This window comes from Lampetra fluviatilis, chromosome 32 (genome assembly GCF_964198595.1).
Source record: "Lampetra fluviatilis chromosome 32, kcLamFluv1.1, whole genome shotgun sequence".
Lineage (NCBI taxonomy): Eukaryota > Metazoa > Chordata > Hyperoartia > Petromyzontiformes > Petromyzontidae > Lampetra > Lampetra fluviatilis.
The window spans coordinates 2,089,451-2,104,491 of NC_136306.1; the positions used below are offsets into that span (position 1 = coordinate 2,089,451).

General features: G+C 45.4%; 1 protein-coding gene across 3 annotated transcripts in view; it reads right to left on the reverse strand.

The window, feature by feature from the left end:
• KCND1 (potassium voltage-gated channel subfamily D member 1) overlaps positions 1–15,041 on the reverse strand; it is a 482,697-nt gene that overhangs the window by 23,786 nt on the left and 443,870 nt on the right. For 2 of the 3 annotated variants that reach the window (XM_078871246.1, XM_078871245.1), the window contains 2 exons: positions 7,405–7,530; positions 6,333–6,428 (listed from right to left, as the gene is read on the reverse strand). In XM_078871246.1, coding sequence (XP_078727372.1) covers positions 6,333–6,428; positions 7,405–7,530 — 222 coding nt within the window. The remainder of the gene's footprint in view (positions 1–6,332; positions 6,429–7,404; positions 7,531–15,041) is intronic. The other variant, XM_078871247.1, reaches the window with a different exon arrangement.

A 15,041-nucleotide genomic window follows, 5' to 3' on the forward strand; every position in this document is an offset into this window, starting at 1 on the left:
TCTCTCTCTGTCCTCATATCCACGCTGCCTTTTCGTGCCTCTCAGCTGTAATCGTGCTTGTGTTTTTCTCTCACACTGAATATTGTACCCTCTTGAAATTCAGAGCGCAGGTGGCTACTTCTGTATTTGTGTTCAACTTGTCAGCTATCAAACAGACTATTTATAATCATGCAGAGTTTCCGAAGAATTGGACAATATCAAGACTTGGAGGAGTTGTGCCCAGTGGCTTTTTAATGCATATCAATTCAAGTGGACAGAACTAGTTGCATATAGTACAATGAAGGCATGGAAACTCCTGCACTTTTGGAAAGCTTTTATATATGTATCAAGCCAATCATATTTTAGTTCAGTGTAAATAATATGCTTCTCAAATTAGCCAAAGCAATGGCTTGAACATGCTTTTTCTTGCTCAAATGAACCAGTGGCATCAGAGGCTGCAAGGAGACACCAAATGGTTGTGGTCATGTGTGCCGGATACATCGCTGAGATATCCGTCATGGTTTTTCAGGTTCATACAGCGAAGGCGATTTTCTATTCTCTTCTTCGACATTTTTATTTTTTTATCCAGAATGATTTTAAAATTTGCACGAGCGTAGGCAAAACCCCAGATTGCGATGATGACAGACTCTTGTAAATACCACGTCCAGTTTTCGGTAGACAGCACACTTTGCTAATTAATTGCTCTGATTATTAAGCGACTGGGAGGATTTAACCGCCAAGGGCTATGCAAGAGAATGCTAATCGCCATGTGATATTTGCTGCCGTATTATAATTTAGTGCAGCACAGACATCCATGTTTGCAGGGATAGCTTTTTCCAATAACATCTGACAACCCAACAGTATTTATTTAACAGGCCTGGGTGCTGGTGAGACTTAGAAAGTCAGAGCCAATTTCAAAATTTGCCTGCTTGAACAAGCACTGTTGGAAAAACATTTGTCCAAAGAACTCATAGGTCAAAGGCCTAATAAAATGTGTATTTAGCATGGCGATATGGACTGTTGCCTGATTATTTATTCATTGTATTACCCACAATTCCCCATAATAGCACACTTATTTTCATGAATTGGAAGTTGTTTTTCGTTGAATTGCGATGTGTGCAATTAAAAGAGACAAGTCATCAATGTTAATTTGGAGCTTTCGTGACTGCAGGAATTATTCTTTGGTTCTTTCGGTAAAGTCACGTATTAAGATAAAATAATAAATTAAATTAAATACCTGATGATGATTGCTTGTGTTGCAATCGAAACGTCGTATGCTAGTATTTAATTTAATTTATTATTTTATCTTAATACGTGACTTTACCGAAAGAACCAAAGAATAAGTCATCAATGGCTAAGATAAATCGTAAAATAAAAATTCTAAGATGTTGGTTATAGGAATAATGTACTAGTTGGGCACCATCCTTCAGTCATACACTGTCGTGGGTAAGTAGACTGGTTACTTGCATCTTTGGAGAAGGTTTACACATCTGCAGCATCTTATATCTGGGTCATTTCAAGTCAGTTTTCCCTCCGAATTCCAGTATCACTGCCTTCCTTTTCTCTCCGATTGTGCCGGCTTTTAGTCACACACAATGGAGGCCATACGCCACGTGTCAGCTCTTATAGAGGCCGACCACTTCAGCCCGAATAACCATTCACACATGGGGAAGGGTAAATTGTCTACCAATGGGTTTCAGTGCATTTTCACACGAGAAAGCTTACGAACAAAAGATTCATGAGCTCTGCTCCTGAACCTTTTTGCAATCATTTATCAGTTATTTAACTCTATGTAGACTTCCTATGTGGGTGATCTGGCATGGACCGACCCCATCTATTTTAGTTGATGCCACTTCTTGTGGGTGTTTATAAATGCGTTAAATATCGACGCAATGACATCAAATCGCATTCTGTTCTCTTTTGATGGTAGAAGGTTGAAGCGTTGTACATTAGCTTTTCATTGTTTTGAACATACAGCAATCACCACATACAGAAATACACAATAGCTACTGAGTACATCCTTTTTCCTCTGGAGTGTCCGATAATGGATCACTACTCTGTGATGTAAATACTTTGACCAAATTCTGCCACATTGTTAAGGATATACTCGGAATGTATTGTGCATTATCCATAAAAAAAACGGTTACGTTAATGCAAGTCTTTGGATGGAAATACATTCACGAGCCTTCGCAAAGCAACTTGTGCATTATAATCATGCAAACAGTCCGCATTCCTGTAATTACACGTCCATGATATATTGCTTGACAAAATAACATTCAGGAATATGATATGAATAGAGAAAACATTCAGATAAGATGACAGGCACTAAACAAACCAAAACAAAGGGGAACATGATTGTGGAGCTCTATAACATGACCACAGAGGAGATCTAGACAAGACAAACATAGACACACATACTCAGATGCAACACACACACAACCATTAGCCACTTTAACTTGTTAAAAGCTTGGGACACCGTTACACATTGTTGGTGCGGAAATGATCAACATTACTTTGAAAGGGCAAACATGTGAATGCTGTTAGTTACATCATACCCATAGTACACGTGACAGTAAACAATTGCACATGTTAAGACGTACGAAAAGCAAAACCGTAGACATGATGGTGCGTCGGTGTATCATTCGGTGTTACGTTTCAAATTATTTGCGTGCAACTTTTGACAAGTTTTGTCCCAAGGCGCCAGCATCAAGATACTCACACATAGGGCCCCCCCCCTCTCTCTCTCTGCCTGCATTTGTGAGGGCCCTTTAAAAGTGTTTGAAGATGGCCCGATTGCATACTCTAAAATGCGTGCGAGACTTATATTTAGCAAAGGTTCGCGGATTAATTACACCGATTAACAATTGTTGGTGCTCACTGCGTTTGAGTAAAGCCATGCATGTTCTGCTCCGATGGGCATTATAAGCGTTGTCTACAGGGAAAATAAAAAGAACATGTATGTTACATGAAGCTTATGCTAGATAATGCCCAGAGAACATACTTTTATTGTAGCTGTGAATGTGTCTTCGTAGGCATTCATTTTAATAAAGTCATATAATAAGGTATAAGGGGCATTATAAATATCCATAGATTTCGGATATTCTCTATCTGTAATTCTTGAGGGAAAGATTGAAGGGAAAAACAACTCTTGGCAGGAAAAATATTAATACCTCGACTCGCTGAAGGGACAATGCCACCTTTTCAATATGCATCGTGAGAGAGCACACGCTTTTCCCTAATCCAATGTGATCTCAATGCAACGCAGACTCTAATCCTGAGGAAACGGTGGTGGTGGTGGTGGAATATGGTGACATTTCTCAGAAGACGCCGGCAGCGCCTGAAGGGGCGCAGCTGCACCAGACCGTGCATGCTTCTCGTGTGCCAAAGGGGCCTTTGGGCCACATATCGAAGGGAGGCCTAATGTTTTGAAGCGATAGGCTTCGTGCGTAAGTGTGTAAATAAATATAAAAATGGCTAGAGAGAAGAAAAAAATCCGATTCAATTGGAAACTTTTAAGTAAAAAAGGAGAATTGCAAGAATATTTAACAAACTGTCATACCACCTATATAATTCTATAAGTTAATAAATATTCCCATTAACTTTCAACTACTTAAGCGTATTATTTTCTACACGGAAAAGTTCACATTTAATGTACCTCGATGAATGTGGATCGTGAATCTGTGGGGAATGTGATGTTTACTGAAATGCATGCAAGATAAACGGCAGCAGAGGTGGCCTTCCTGCTCGGAAGCGAAGCGGTTGGATGTTGCTGGCACTCGACTGCAGGACCTCAGACTCAGCTTTGATATCCGAGGCCCTCAGAAGTGGAATAGCTGCTATGCACTGGAGCCATGACTTTAGTCTGACCACACTTAAATGCGAGTGTGCCCAAAAACCATTAATCAAGGCCCAATCACTGATGCGTTTTGACACGCAGAGAAGTGGAAAGAAATACCAACCCAGATGGTTTTATTTAAGATGGGTTTACCTTAAACTGGATGGTTTTATTTTATCTTCAAAACACAGGATCATAATGCATGGTATACGCCATTCCTTATGGCCCTAACCAAATAAAAAAATGTATAACGTAAAGGGAAAAATTCGCAAATGTTGGGTCAATTGTCGTTTATTGCAGCCTAAACTCATGAAGAGACCATTCTGATCTTTTGTTTGTGTTTTGTCCAGTTAAAGAATAAAAAAAAATTAACACTTGATACCTTAATGACAGCAAAGACACATACTGAAAAATGAGAGGTGTGTAATCTGCCAGTACCCACTATCCTTCAATGGTCCGTCTTGAACTTAGAATCTTGCCATTCAGTGCCTGCTCTATGATGTAGTTTTCTGCCAAACGTAAAGCTTTCACACCACCACTGCTACTAAGTAGGGGGCACCGCGTTGGCAAGATGTTAACTCTCTCGCCTGGTATGCAGGAGGTCATGAGTTCAATGCTGACACCTGCTGTATATTTGGAGTTTGCGTGTCGTTCTCCCCGTGATCAAGTGGATTTTCCTCCGAGTCCTCCGTTTTTTCCCTCCACATATATAAACATGCGGTTAAATTATTTGGCTACTGCTATACATTTCCACACGGTTAGCCGCTTCGTTGAGCTATCATTTGTGGCCATGTCGTTTCTGAAAACGAGCAATATAGCTCAGTGGGCCTTGCCTGGTAAAATTAAGAAAAGTTCATAGTTTAGTTTTAGTTCAAGTAGGATTTACGGTGGGGCTGTACATCCCTCGGGTATGCTTTTGAGTTGTGCTATGCATTGTGTGGAATAATGTCCAACGTCTCGCTCCACATGCGACTTGCTGCAAGCCGTGTTACCAGTGGTTCCAATTGTGGACTCAAACATTTACCAGTATACAACTGTTCTGGCTTAGCTGTTTGAGCTACCTAGCTACCTCAAACTTGCACCGCTAATGTAAAACTGCATTTTTATAATGCAGTGATTAGTTATGTTGCATGCTATTTGTTCAGAAGGAGGATCTGTTGAACTGTGCATTAGCAAATGTCGACTACGAAGACAGGTGCTAGTGCCAATAACGTCTAAGGCGCATCCTGGCCTTGTCTTGTGCAACGATGGGTCTCCAGCAGAGGGTCTATGGGGAGGGGTTATCTAATCCTTATTATTATTATTAAATATGGAAAGCTCCCCTTGCTGTCTAATGCATTATATCACCTCTGCATTCCAAAACAGACTTCACCAGCTGCTAATTAGCTATACAAGCGAGACAACCCCTGCCTTGGGCCCTCATATCTGCCACGGTTGTTCCGATTTGTCCTTCTCGAGAATGTGTTTAAAAAATAAAAAGTTGTGCAGTCTGAAAAGAGTGGTTAACAAGCATGACACGAGGGAATTAGGCTGACACTGTGCTCTGATCAACACGAAAAAGCGAAAGTGCCAATCTTTAGTGGCTACAGCGGCCAAGTAAGCGCACAATGCGCTTACGCCTGCCTACAACAACTGGGGGGTAGGGAGGGTTGGGTTGGGTAGCATTAACAATGAGTGCTGACCACAGGTGGACAATGAACAAACGGCACTGGGGAAACACACGTCAGACACCCACTCGATACAACACAGCATGCCAATTTGTCCTCGCAGCAAAAGCGCTGGCAATGAGGATTGAGCGTGGTTGTTCATAGGCAATGGGACGTCGGTCACAATGGCCCTTTCCCCCGCAGATCGTGGCCGAGTCATCGCTGCCTGCTGCTGGCTGATAGCCGGCGTGTTTGTTGAGTATTGCGTGCCCTGGCGGTGATACTGCGCTCATGTGAAGAGGACGAGTGGGGGTCTGGCGCACGCACAGCTGACGGAGACATACGCACATATCCATGGGAGGGAGCTGGGACCAAACGAGGGTTGCGGGATTACAGTTGGATGCATGTGTTGCGTTGGATAAAATGTCACACTTTCATGCACTCATCATGAGAAAAGCGTACACCTCTTGTACGATAATGAATGCGTGCCGCAGTAAAGGTGCAGCCTCTCCTGGAAATAAAAGATTAGTGGATTAAATGCTATAATCGGGTGGATGAAAATGCAACAAAGCACGTCATTAGTTAATGTGGCACACAGTAATCTATGTATACGTACACAGACAAATATGACATGTCAGAAACATAGATGTGAGTGAGCATATATTGGAGATGTCACGGCGGGTTACGGGGGTGAGGCCAGAACCGTGCCCGGCCACCTTTGTTTCCACACTGGTTCATGTTCACACACTGCTTCAGATGCAATTAGCAAAGTGGCGTTTTGGTTCAGGAGGGGGTCACGAACAAGCTCATGCGACGGAACATATGAAGCCTCGTCGGATAGCGTAAACAATCTCCCTACCCCCTCCGCTTACCGTGGTCTTCTCCAGGCAGTGCAGCAGATGGTGATGCTGCATCTCGAAGGACGACGGGGATTTGACCACGAGCGCTTGACCTTCATCACAAGAACTCTGGAATAGCCAAGAGCGCGTGTGCAGTCATCACTTTAATAACGACACACCCCGAGGCCCCCCCCCACCGCCACCGCGCCCGACCAGCCCACTTGGTTTAGGGCAGCACGTTAAAACAGGCTTAATTAAACAATGTATGGATTTCCACAACCCGCCCCATCGCTCCCCCATTGCTTCGCACGTCGCACCCACGCGCCGCTCACTGTAATTAGATTGCCGCGGCTAAATTACACCAGCAGTTTTGTGTGGGAGAAAAAATGACACTGATTATGCTTTAACACCCTGCCGCTTGACTTTTTTTGCTGTTTGGCTTTTCGTCCTGAAAAGCACCTGTTAACATATCGACGCGGCTCAATGTCTACAAACAACAAAATACCGTATCGCGTGAATATCCTGACGTTGTTCTCTTTCGCAATTAAGGAGTTGTTTGCTTACAAATTGAGAAGCGGCAGGGTGAAATGAATGAAGCTTGGGGTACGTGAAAATTTGGCAAATGCATTTGACCAAAGTGAACCCTTTCATTCTTTCCCATTCCGAGGACGTATAAGGAACGTTGCCAGGTCGGAAGACGTACCGAGGCACCCACAAGGCCCCCACAAGGCCATGTGGGAGGGCGTGCGGCACAGTTCGGCGCCAATTATTGTAGAGTGTGGTCGTATCTCAACAGTTCTCTGCGGTGAGTACAATGTCTTTACAAAACAACGGCGCTACGCCTCTCTGAATAGAATCAACGCTGAACCGTTTGCACCGATCCCAGATTCAGCGGTGTGGCTGGACCCCACACCCTCCTGCAACTTTCAGACCTCTCAGAACCGGGAAGCGGTTAAACAATGCACCACGTCTCCCCTTTTCATCCCGTTCATGGCACCTTCAAGACACGTTTATACGGAGCACAGACGGCGGCGCGTCTCAACAGCCACGCGCACGCGTGCGTATGTGATGGCATTTGGTGTGCGTGGTGTGGTTGGCGTTGTACCGCATTGTTTGATAATTCTTGGCGTACTTGCTCAATGGCATCCATTAATTTGCCATTCTTTTTGCTCTGAAGGTAGGCGTGCGAGCTCCCACTCTTCGCCACGCGGATCCGGGCCAATCTTGCTTTCTGCACAGGGGACAGGCGGTGGGTGGAAAGGACATGGGCGTAAGACAAATGATCAGCATGATTAACCTTTTAGTTGCGGATACCACGAGAAACTTTACTGAACATTCTGTCCGGCACATATCAACGATAATACAAGACAAAAACTTACCCCTCTCTGTGGTTTCCACCCCCTCACCCCCACCCCCCCGGCTGATTACACATCGTATAGATGGTATACACACACGTACGTACACAAAGACACACTGAAGATTGCACTTGAGAGAGTTCAATGCTCCGAACATATGTCACGTGAGAATTACGAAGACCTCATTACTCTATTTTTCAATATGACGACTGTGACATCACGACGCTCGTGACCGCGTGGTGCTCAATTGGAATACAAATGAAATGTAAAATAAAGTGAACAGTTAAAATGACAACAATTACCTCGTTACATCAGATTACAAGCACGTTCACTACTGCAATGTTGACACTTCCTGCTGCACTGCTTTTTATGTGTGGAAATCAGCGCACGTGGCACCGGTTCCAGCTCGGTGGTTGCTGCTGGTGATTTATTTCGTTGTCATTCGCTTTATGCACCTTTTATGACACGCGGTGTATTTTGCCCGTGGTTGCCGCGGCATTTCCACGACCCGTAAAAAAGCAACGGCGAACATTACGAGCAAAAATAAGACACCTCAATAAGACACGCGTCCTTCTTGATTTGACGTGCAATGCCAAGTGGTGGCGATGGCAGTTTGCATGCCACATTCACCACAACATGTTCGTCCACAGAATCATAATCGATGGGTTTTTTTATGTTCTTCAAATTCAAACATTTATTTGTAAGTATTTTATTTGAGAACGAATTCTATTTCCCATTCCACTCTTTCAAAGCCAACACGCATTTGTATTAATCCACGCACGGTCGACCTCACTGAACGGAAGATGCAAAGCACAAAAAAGGGGCATGGTTTTGTTTTAATATCAAAGCAATATTAATCTATGGCAGCTCATGTTGCGGTAGAGTTAGCGTTATCGTACTGGACTCTTAATCAGGAGGTTGGTGCGTCAATCTCCCAGCACCCAATTAAACAATGGCCTTCGTTTCTAAAAATCCATCACCCCCCCCCATCCCACCCACCTAGCAGCAGCATCATCAACGAAGGCCGCCAGTTTGTTTGGCTCGATTCATCGTGCAGTGCGCTCACCACGACGCCACCATTCCTCCACACGCACAACCTAAGAATGTTACCACAACGTGACTCATTCTTGTTTTTTTTAGTTTCATTTTTTTCTACCAAGGCACATATCAAGTTCATGCACAGACCACTTAAATGTGTACGTTTTAGCATTACTAAGAAGGGTTATGTGCATGTTATTGATACTCATTAACGGTCAACGTTGCTTACTGATGCCCTGCCTCGTCCGTGAACATGTCCCCCCTTCTTCCCTTGATCTTCCTCGTGTTCTTCTGTCTCGGTCGCGTTCTCGCCCCTATTCTGATGCTAATATGCGGTGCGCAATGTTCAGCGTTTTGAGACGCAATTTTCATGAACCCCCCGCTACATGAAATAAAATAATTATTATCATTACAGGAATAAATTGATTCACTGCAAAGCCATCGTGATCTAATTTGGCATGTGACCATTATAAACACAATGGATAATTGCACGTCATTCCTGACTTGCATTAATCTAACCACATACTGCACGTAACACTCTCTGCGCACGCACAGGACTAAGCGAATTTCACTCCGCAGCAGAGTATTGCATTTGGAACCTTTTTTCATACCACAGGTATCACAAACACGTACCAGCATGAGCCGGTTACCTGCATACAACATCCAGAATCAGAATTAGTTTTTATATCGCAAGAAAACACGAGACCCGGTACAACGTGCGGGTGACCATTAGGAGGGGAACAGAAAATCCGCGAAAATTCCCATTGGGCGCGATGGGACCACACGTGGGTTCTCACTCACGTATTGGGTCTTGGGCTCGCTGCCTCAGCCAAGTGGGGACCCCCTATACAGAACCAGAATCTTTACTGAGGGCCGGAGGAATCTGATGAGCTGTGAAGCTCTTTTGCACCCAAACGCAGAGCGTATATCTTCTCTCTGGAAGTTTACACTGAGTAGGCTTTCGCGACCAATATTATCCATAAGAGACGTTTTTGGGTTAGATTGCGTAAATGTAGATGTGGCGTTAAACCCGCCACCAACCCACGCAGCCATTTGGTAAGTTTTGTCACGTGAACAAAACATGCCAATTCGTTACAAGTTCAGCACACTGGTGTGTTGGAGAGTAAACCCACAACATTTACAATTCATGTACCGTGACGTTTCACTAGTAATTACAACCAGCATCATCAGGCTGTCCGCCTGATGATGCTGGTTGTAATTACATTCTGAAAAGTGGACCGGGGACCGTTCACGCCAACGCCGCTTGTAACGCCGCATTTCAGAATCCCCAAGCGGGATTACAAAAACGGCGTGACATCGTGACTGACACGTTCGCGCGCGCAGTACGCCGCAGAAACACGCAAACGATATTCACGCACGGTTGAGAGACGAAAAATTGCGATTTAAATAAATGATTAATCCGCAAAGGCTTTACACTCTCAATTAATTTGCACTGCCTAGGTCTACTGTTTGAATTCAGTTGCAATCCACTACGTGCGATACAGCAATACTAAACATATCTTCAGTCTACGGGGATGCTGTCGTGGGGTAACAATCGCCACACTGGATTTGCAAATACAGATGTCACTGCCTTGTTATTATTATGATTATTATGATTACTATTATTCGCTTTTATCATAGTTCTTCATTTTATAGGAATCTCGAGTGTCGTCATTGATATTGTTACATCAGCTTTCTATTTCACTTAGATCAGTGTTCTTTACTAATTTTCAAAGGGGGCCGACTTTTGCCGATAAGACATCATCAGCGCGAGGCCCGCCACACATTTGAAACCATTGGGGGTTTGACAGCAGCACGATGATGATGGGCGGTATTTTCACTCGGGGGGCCGCACTAAAGGCCACCAGGGGCCGCCAGTGGCCTGAAGGCCTTGCAATGAAGAACACTGCCTGATATTGTACCTATACTAGTGAGTGTAGCTTTATACTGCTAGGAACCCACTGGTTCCACCAGCCCACAGGGGATTATTGTGTCTCTCCGTCGTGCAGGGAGGGGCTGGGTGGGGAGGGTGGGGCTGGGTATGGAAGGGAGGGTGGGGAGGGGCTGGGTGGGGAGGGGCTGGGTGGGGAGGGTGGGGCTGGATGGGGAGGGGCTGGTCACCCCGTGGTGCCCTTATAAAACTCAACATTTAACCTACTCACGCCGGCTTGTGCCCGCCATCACAGTCGGGCATATTTGCGGAATACACCACGCCGCCGTTGACCCTGGCCATTGACCGAGCATCCCAACGTTCCTACCAGCTCTCTCCGCAGGAATGTCTTTTTTTATGTACAGCACTTTGAGATACTACAATATGAAAGACGTTTTTATAAAATAGAGGTTATTATTATTGTTCTCCCAGTGAGGCTGTTCGAATCTATTTAGGTTTTTCAAATTTCGCACCCCAATTCTCTCCGACCAGCAGTATCCGGTACGTGGGTTCACCACGGTTAGTCGATTGGCAGGTCGGGGTGGTGGTGGTTTGATAATGTGTGGGTAACTCCCGTCTTGTTTCAAGATATCTGGCCGGCATGGAAGAGAAGGCCAAATACCCTCCGGAGGGGGTTCTCTAGAACTCCCCCGAGTCGACGCAGCTCCATCAGCATTGACGTAAGCAAGCAATTGCAGGACTGCAGCCTGAAATATGTGGCATTTTGTTTTGATGCAAGAGGTCACAGGGTGCTGAATATTATAGATTTCTGCTTCCAATAAAATCTATACGAACTAAGGGAACCTTGACACGCACTGAGGCAGTAGGTCACGATGATGCACGCACTGCTGCCCTTCCTGGGTTATGCCCCAGATACTCCACGCGTGCAGGAGAAACGCACATGGCGGAAAGTGCTAATTACTGAGGCTGCAGCAACGCAAGAGGGAGTAGCAGAGCCACCGATGGCTGTCTGCCCCGTTACAGTGATGGCGCATTGCACCAGGCATCGCTTCAGGCACAGCAGACACAGGTGAAGACCTTAATTGGTAAAGCTACAGATGTTAATTGCTATGGTTGGAAATCCAGCCACTTTTTTGTCAAACTTATTTATTCAGGAAAGCCTCAAGACTTTTTTTCAGGCGGGTCCTGCCAAGGGGTTTCAGTGTTGCTCTGCATGATCCCAAATTAGTAATTTGAAGGTCACTTTGGATTCTTGGTATGTATGGCAAATGCCAAGTAATATTGTCTTTTTTAGTTACAAGAGGGAATCGGATAACCCAGAGGAATCCCATGTAGAAGAGGAAGAAGACACATCTTCACACACTCGTATACTAAGACAAATATCTACCTTATAGCCTTCACAGATGGTTGGGGCAAGTGCTCTGAGAGAACACCTATGAAGGCCAGCATGGCACATGAGGGGGTGGGTGGCCAGCACCAAACCTGGCCATCTTTGTCTCCCTCGTGGTGACGTTAAACCCAGGATGGATTCTAGGCAGGCCAGCCTGATGTTTCAAGCCAGCAGTGATGTTGCTTTCGAGGGGGTCCATGTTTCGTGAGCATAGAGTAACAGACCAGGTGTCCACACAGCATTACGCAGCTGATGAAAAGATGATGCTCCACCGATTCGGAGTGAGATCTCTGTTGCCACACCGGAGCTGGTCATAAACACATTACCCAAGTATGGGAACTTCTCCACTATCTTCACAACTGCCCCATCAGCACTCATGGGGAGTGGAGGGGTGTTTGATGACACAACATACTCAGGCAGGTGCATAGTTTTGGTTAGTGGCACACTCCAGATTCAGCATCAGACTCCATGTCAGAGTGAGCAGCAATTACATAATATGGTTACCAATAGGGAGCCATCCCTCGACCGCACCCGGGTATCGATCAGGCTCCCATTGTATCTGTAGCAGATAGAAATGAATCTGGTACAGCCATGGAAAGCTTCTCGAACTATGTGGTTGAAAAGATGTGAAATAATGTTGGAGCCAGAGGACATCCCTATTGCACTCGAAGGTGAATAGGGAATGGCTCCGACTCCCAGCCACACAGCTTTACCTATGCATGCCCACCATCATGAAGGTTCTTAATGATTGTGAGCAGAGTCGGGGACCCTGAAAGCACAAACAACAACCCAGAGCCTGGTCTATTGATAGTACCATAGACCTTAACCAGGTCAATAAAGAAGAGATTCCCTACTCCTCTGCTGTAGCAGGAAAGAAAATATGACATCTGTGCAGGACCGCTCTGGCCTCAAACCACGAGCCTCTCGTCAGCGTGCCTGGCAAGGCAGTGTTGAATAATCCTTGTCAGGACCTTTCCAGGCACACAACAACAACCGCCTTTTGCCACTAAGTGGCGGTGACATCACCACGACGCTTGTGTTAAGCTATGTGCACGTTGAGGCCACGTGAAGTGTCAAACGCCCGCTGGCAGGTCACGGGGCAGACCCAGGTGCCGCGGATTGACTGACTGAGACGACTGGCTGATGCACCACCTGTGCCCCCTACTGTGCCAACTTGCTGTTCTTTAGCCACCCAGCGCTCCACTCGTTGTTGTGAGCGTCGCTCCTCCGCCCTCCTTTGTTGTTGGAGGGTGACTGCCTCCAACTGCCCAGTAGCGTCCTTCACGAGCTTCGTCCACAAAGGCCGATCTTGACACTGCTGGTACCAGTCATCGGCAAGTCCACTCAGCTCCACATCCTCCTGTACCACATCACTCAATCTCTTCTCTAGCCCGTGCCGCGCCCGTTTAGCCCCCTCTATCCGGCCGAACAAAAGCTGTTTAGGCATGTGGTGACTGGGCATGCTGGTTACATGACCCAGCCAACGCAGCCTTGCCTGCCGGAAGAGCTCACTGATGGGACTTTGTCCAGATCTTTCAAGGATTTATGAGCTCCTCACACAATCCATCGTATGCAGGCCAGCCTAAATGTTTCTATCCGGCGAAGATGTTACATTAGGAGGTCCACTTTCGCAAGTGTAGAGAAGGGAGGGAATTACCGTGGCCGAGAAGACCTGAAGGTTCGTGCGGAGCGATAGACCAGGTAGCACACATACACAAACACACACTAGTAGCTACAAATGTTAAATAAACTAATTTCCTCCACTAATGTATCACTAACAGCTTGAATAAATGCGTTCTGTGGAAAACAGGATAATGGTGCAAATATTTATATAGCATAGCACCATCACTCTTTTGATCGCTACTGCCACGGTTAATGTTTCCATGAACTCCACTCACTGATTCCTCCATCCATGTTGAAGACTTGCTCATCCGTACTGTGTTCAACTACCACACTGCAGGTCACAATCACAATCTCACCCACCCACTCATTCCGCCACTCACTACAACTGCAGGTAACAATATCTATTGCTGCGTCTTTGCTCGAACTGCTCAACTCTGGAATTCCCTACCGTTGTCTATCTCCACAATCTCTCAAAACCTGTCCCCCTCCTCCTGCCGCACGGCTACTGATGGAGACACAGAGCAACAACAACTATTTCATATTCAGGTGGGCAAGTCCAGATAACCGCGCCAGCCAGATAACCTCGCTCAATTCTAGAACTGTATTAACCACTCATCTATTGCAACCTCAGTCATTCTCGTTGTTCCCGGTGGTTGGAGGCTTTAGATGTTTGCTCAGCAAATGGGATAAAAAGTAATGAACTCTGAGAATCCACATAATGCCCTCTGCTAGATTAGGTGGCACGGTGGTGCAGAGTTATCCTTATGTTTTGATAATCAAGATATTGACATGATTAAAATGATTATTCTCCAGTCATTCGTACCTCTATATGTTATGAAATGTGCAGCACACGAGACAATGCCATGCCAATTTTACCGCATCTATTACTCATCGCAGACCCGAATTCGGATCTCTATAGTTAACCCATAACGGTTGTAATACAAATGTCTGTTTTTCAAAGACCCTGACAATGGTGAGGGATGTGGGATTAGTGGCAAGAGAAGTACTCCGATTCTGTAATTGAATTACCCACTTCAAGGTTCAAGCACATGTCAGGTTTTGGTAAGAATAGATTTTTTTTTGTTCCTATACAACAGGATCTGCAAGATGGGAGAATGCGTTCTCATGGAAAGGCAGTGGAGCAAAACGTGACTCCTCATTTCGCTCAATTCCCACTTCGAACATTCGTCCCTTACAAGACTAACGTGCGTGACAAACTGAACAGAACAGATATTGGAGAAACTCATTTGAGTGGCCTGCATGGATGGCTACTCCCGATGTCGCAGAGCCAAGTCAGCGGAGCGAATGCTTGCAGGATGTGGCTGCAGCTTTCTGCGGTCTACAAAGGGCACATTGTCTCAAACCAAGTAAATGGCACATGCTGGAAAAGATACGTGCAATTTATCTCCTAAAAGACACTTCTACATATTGAGCCTCAACAAATG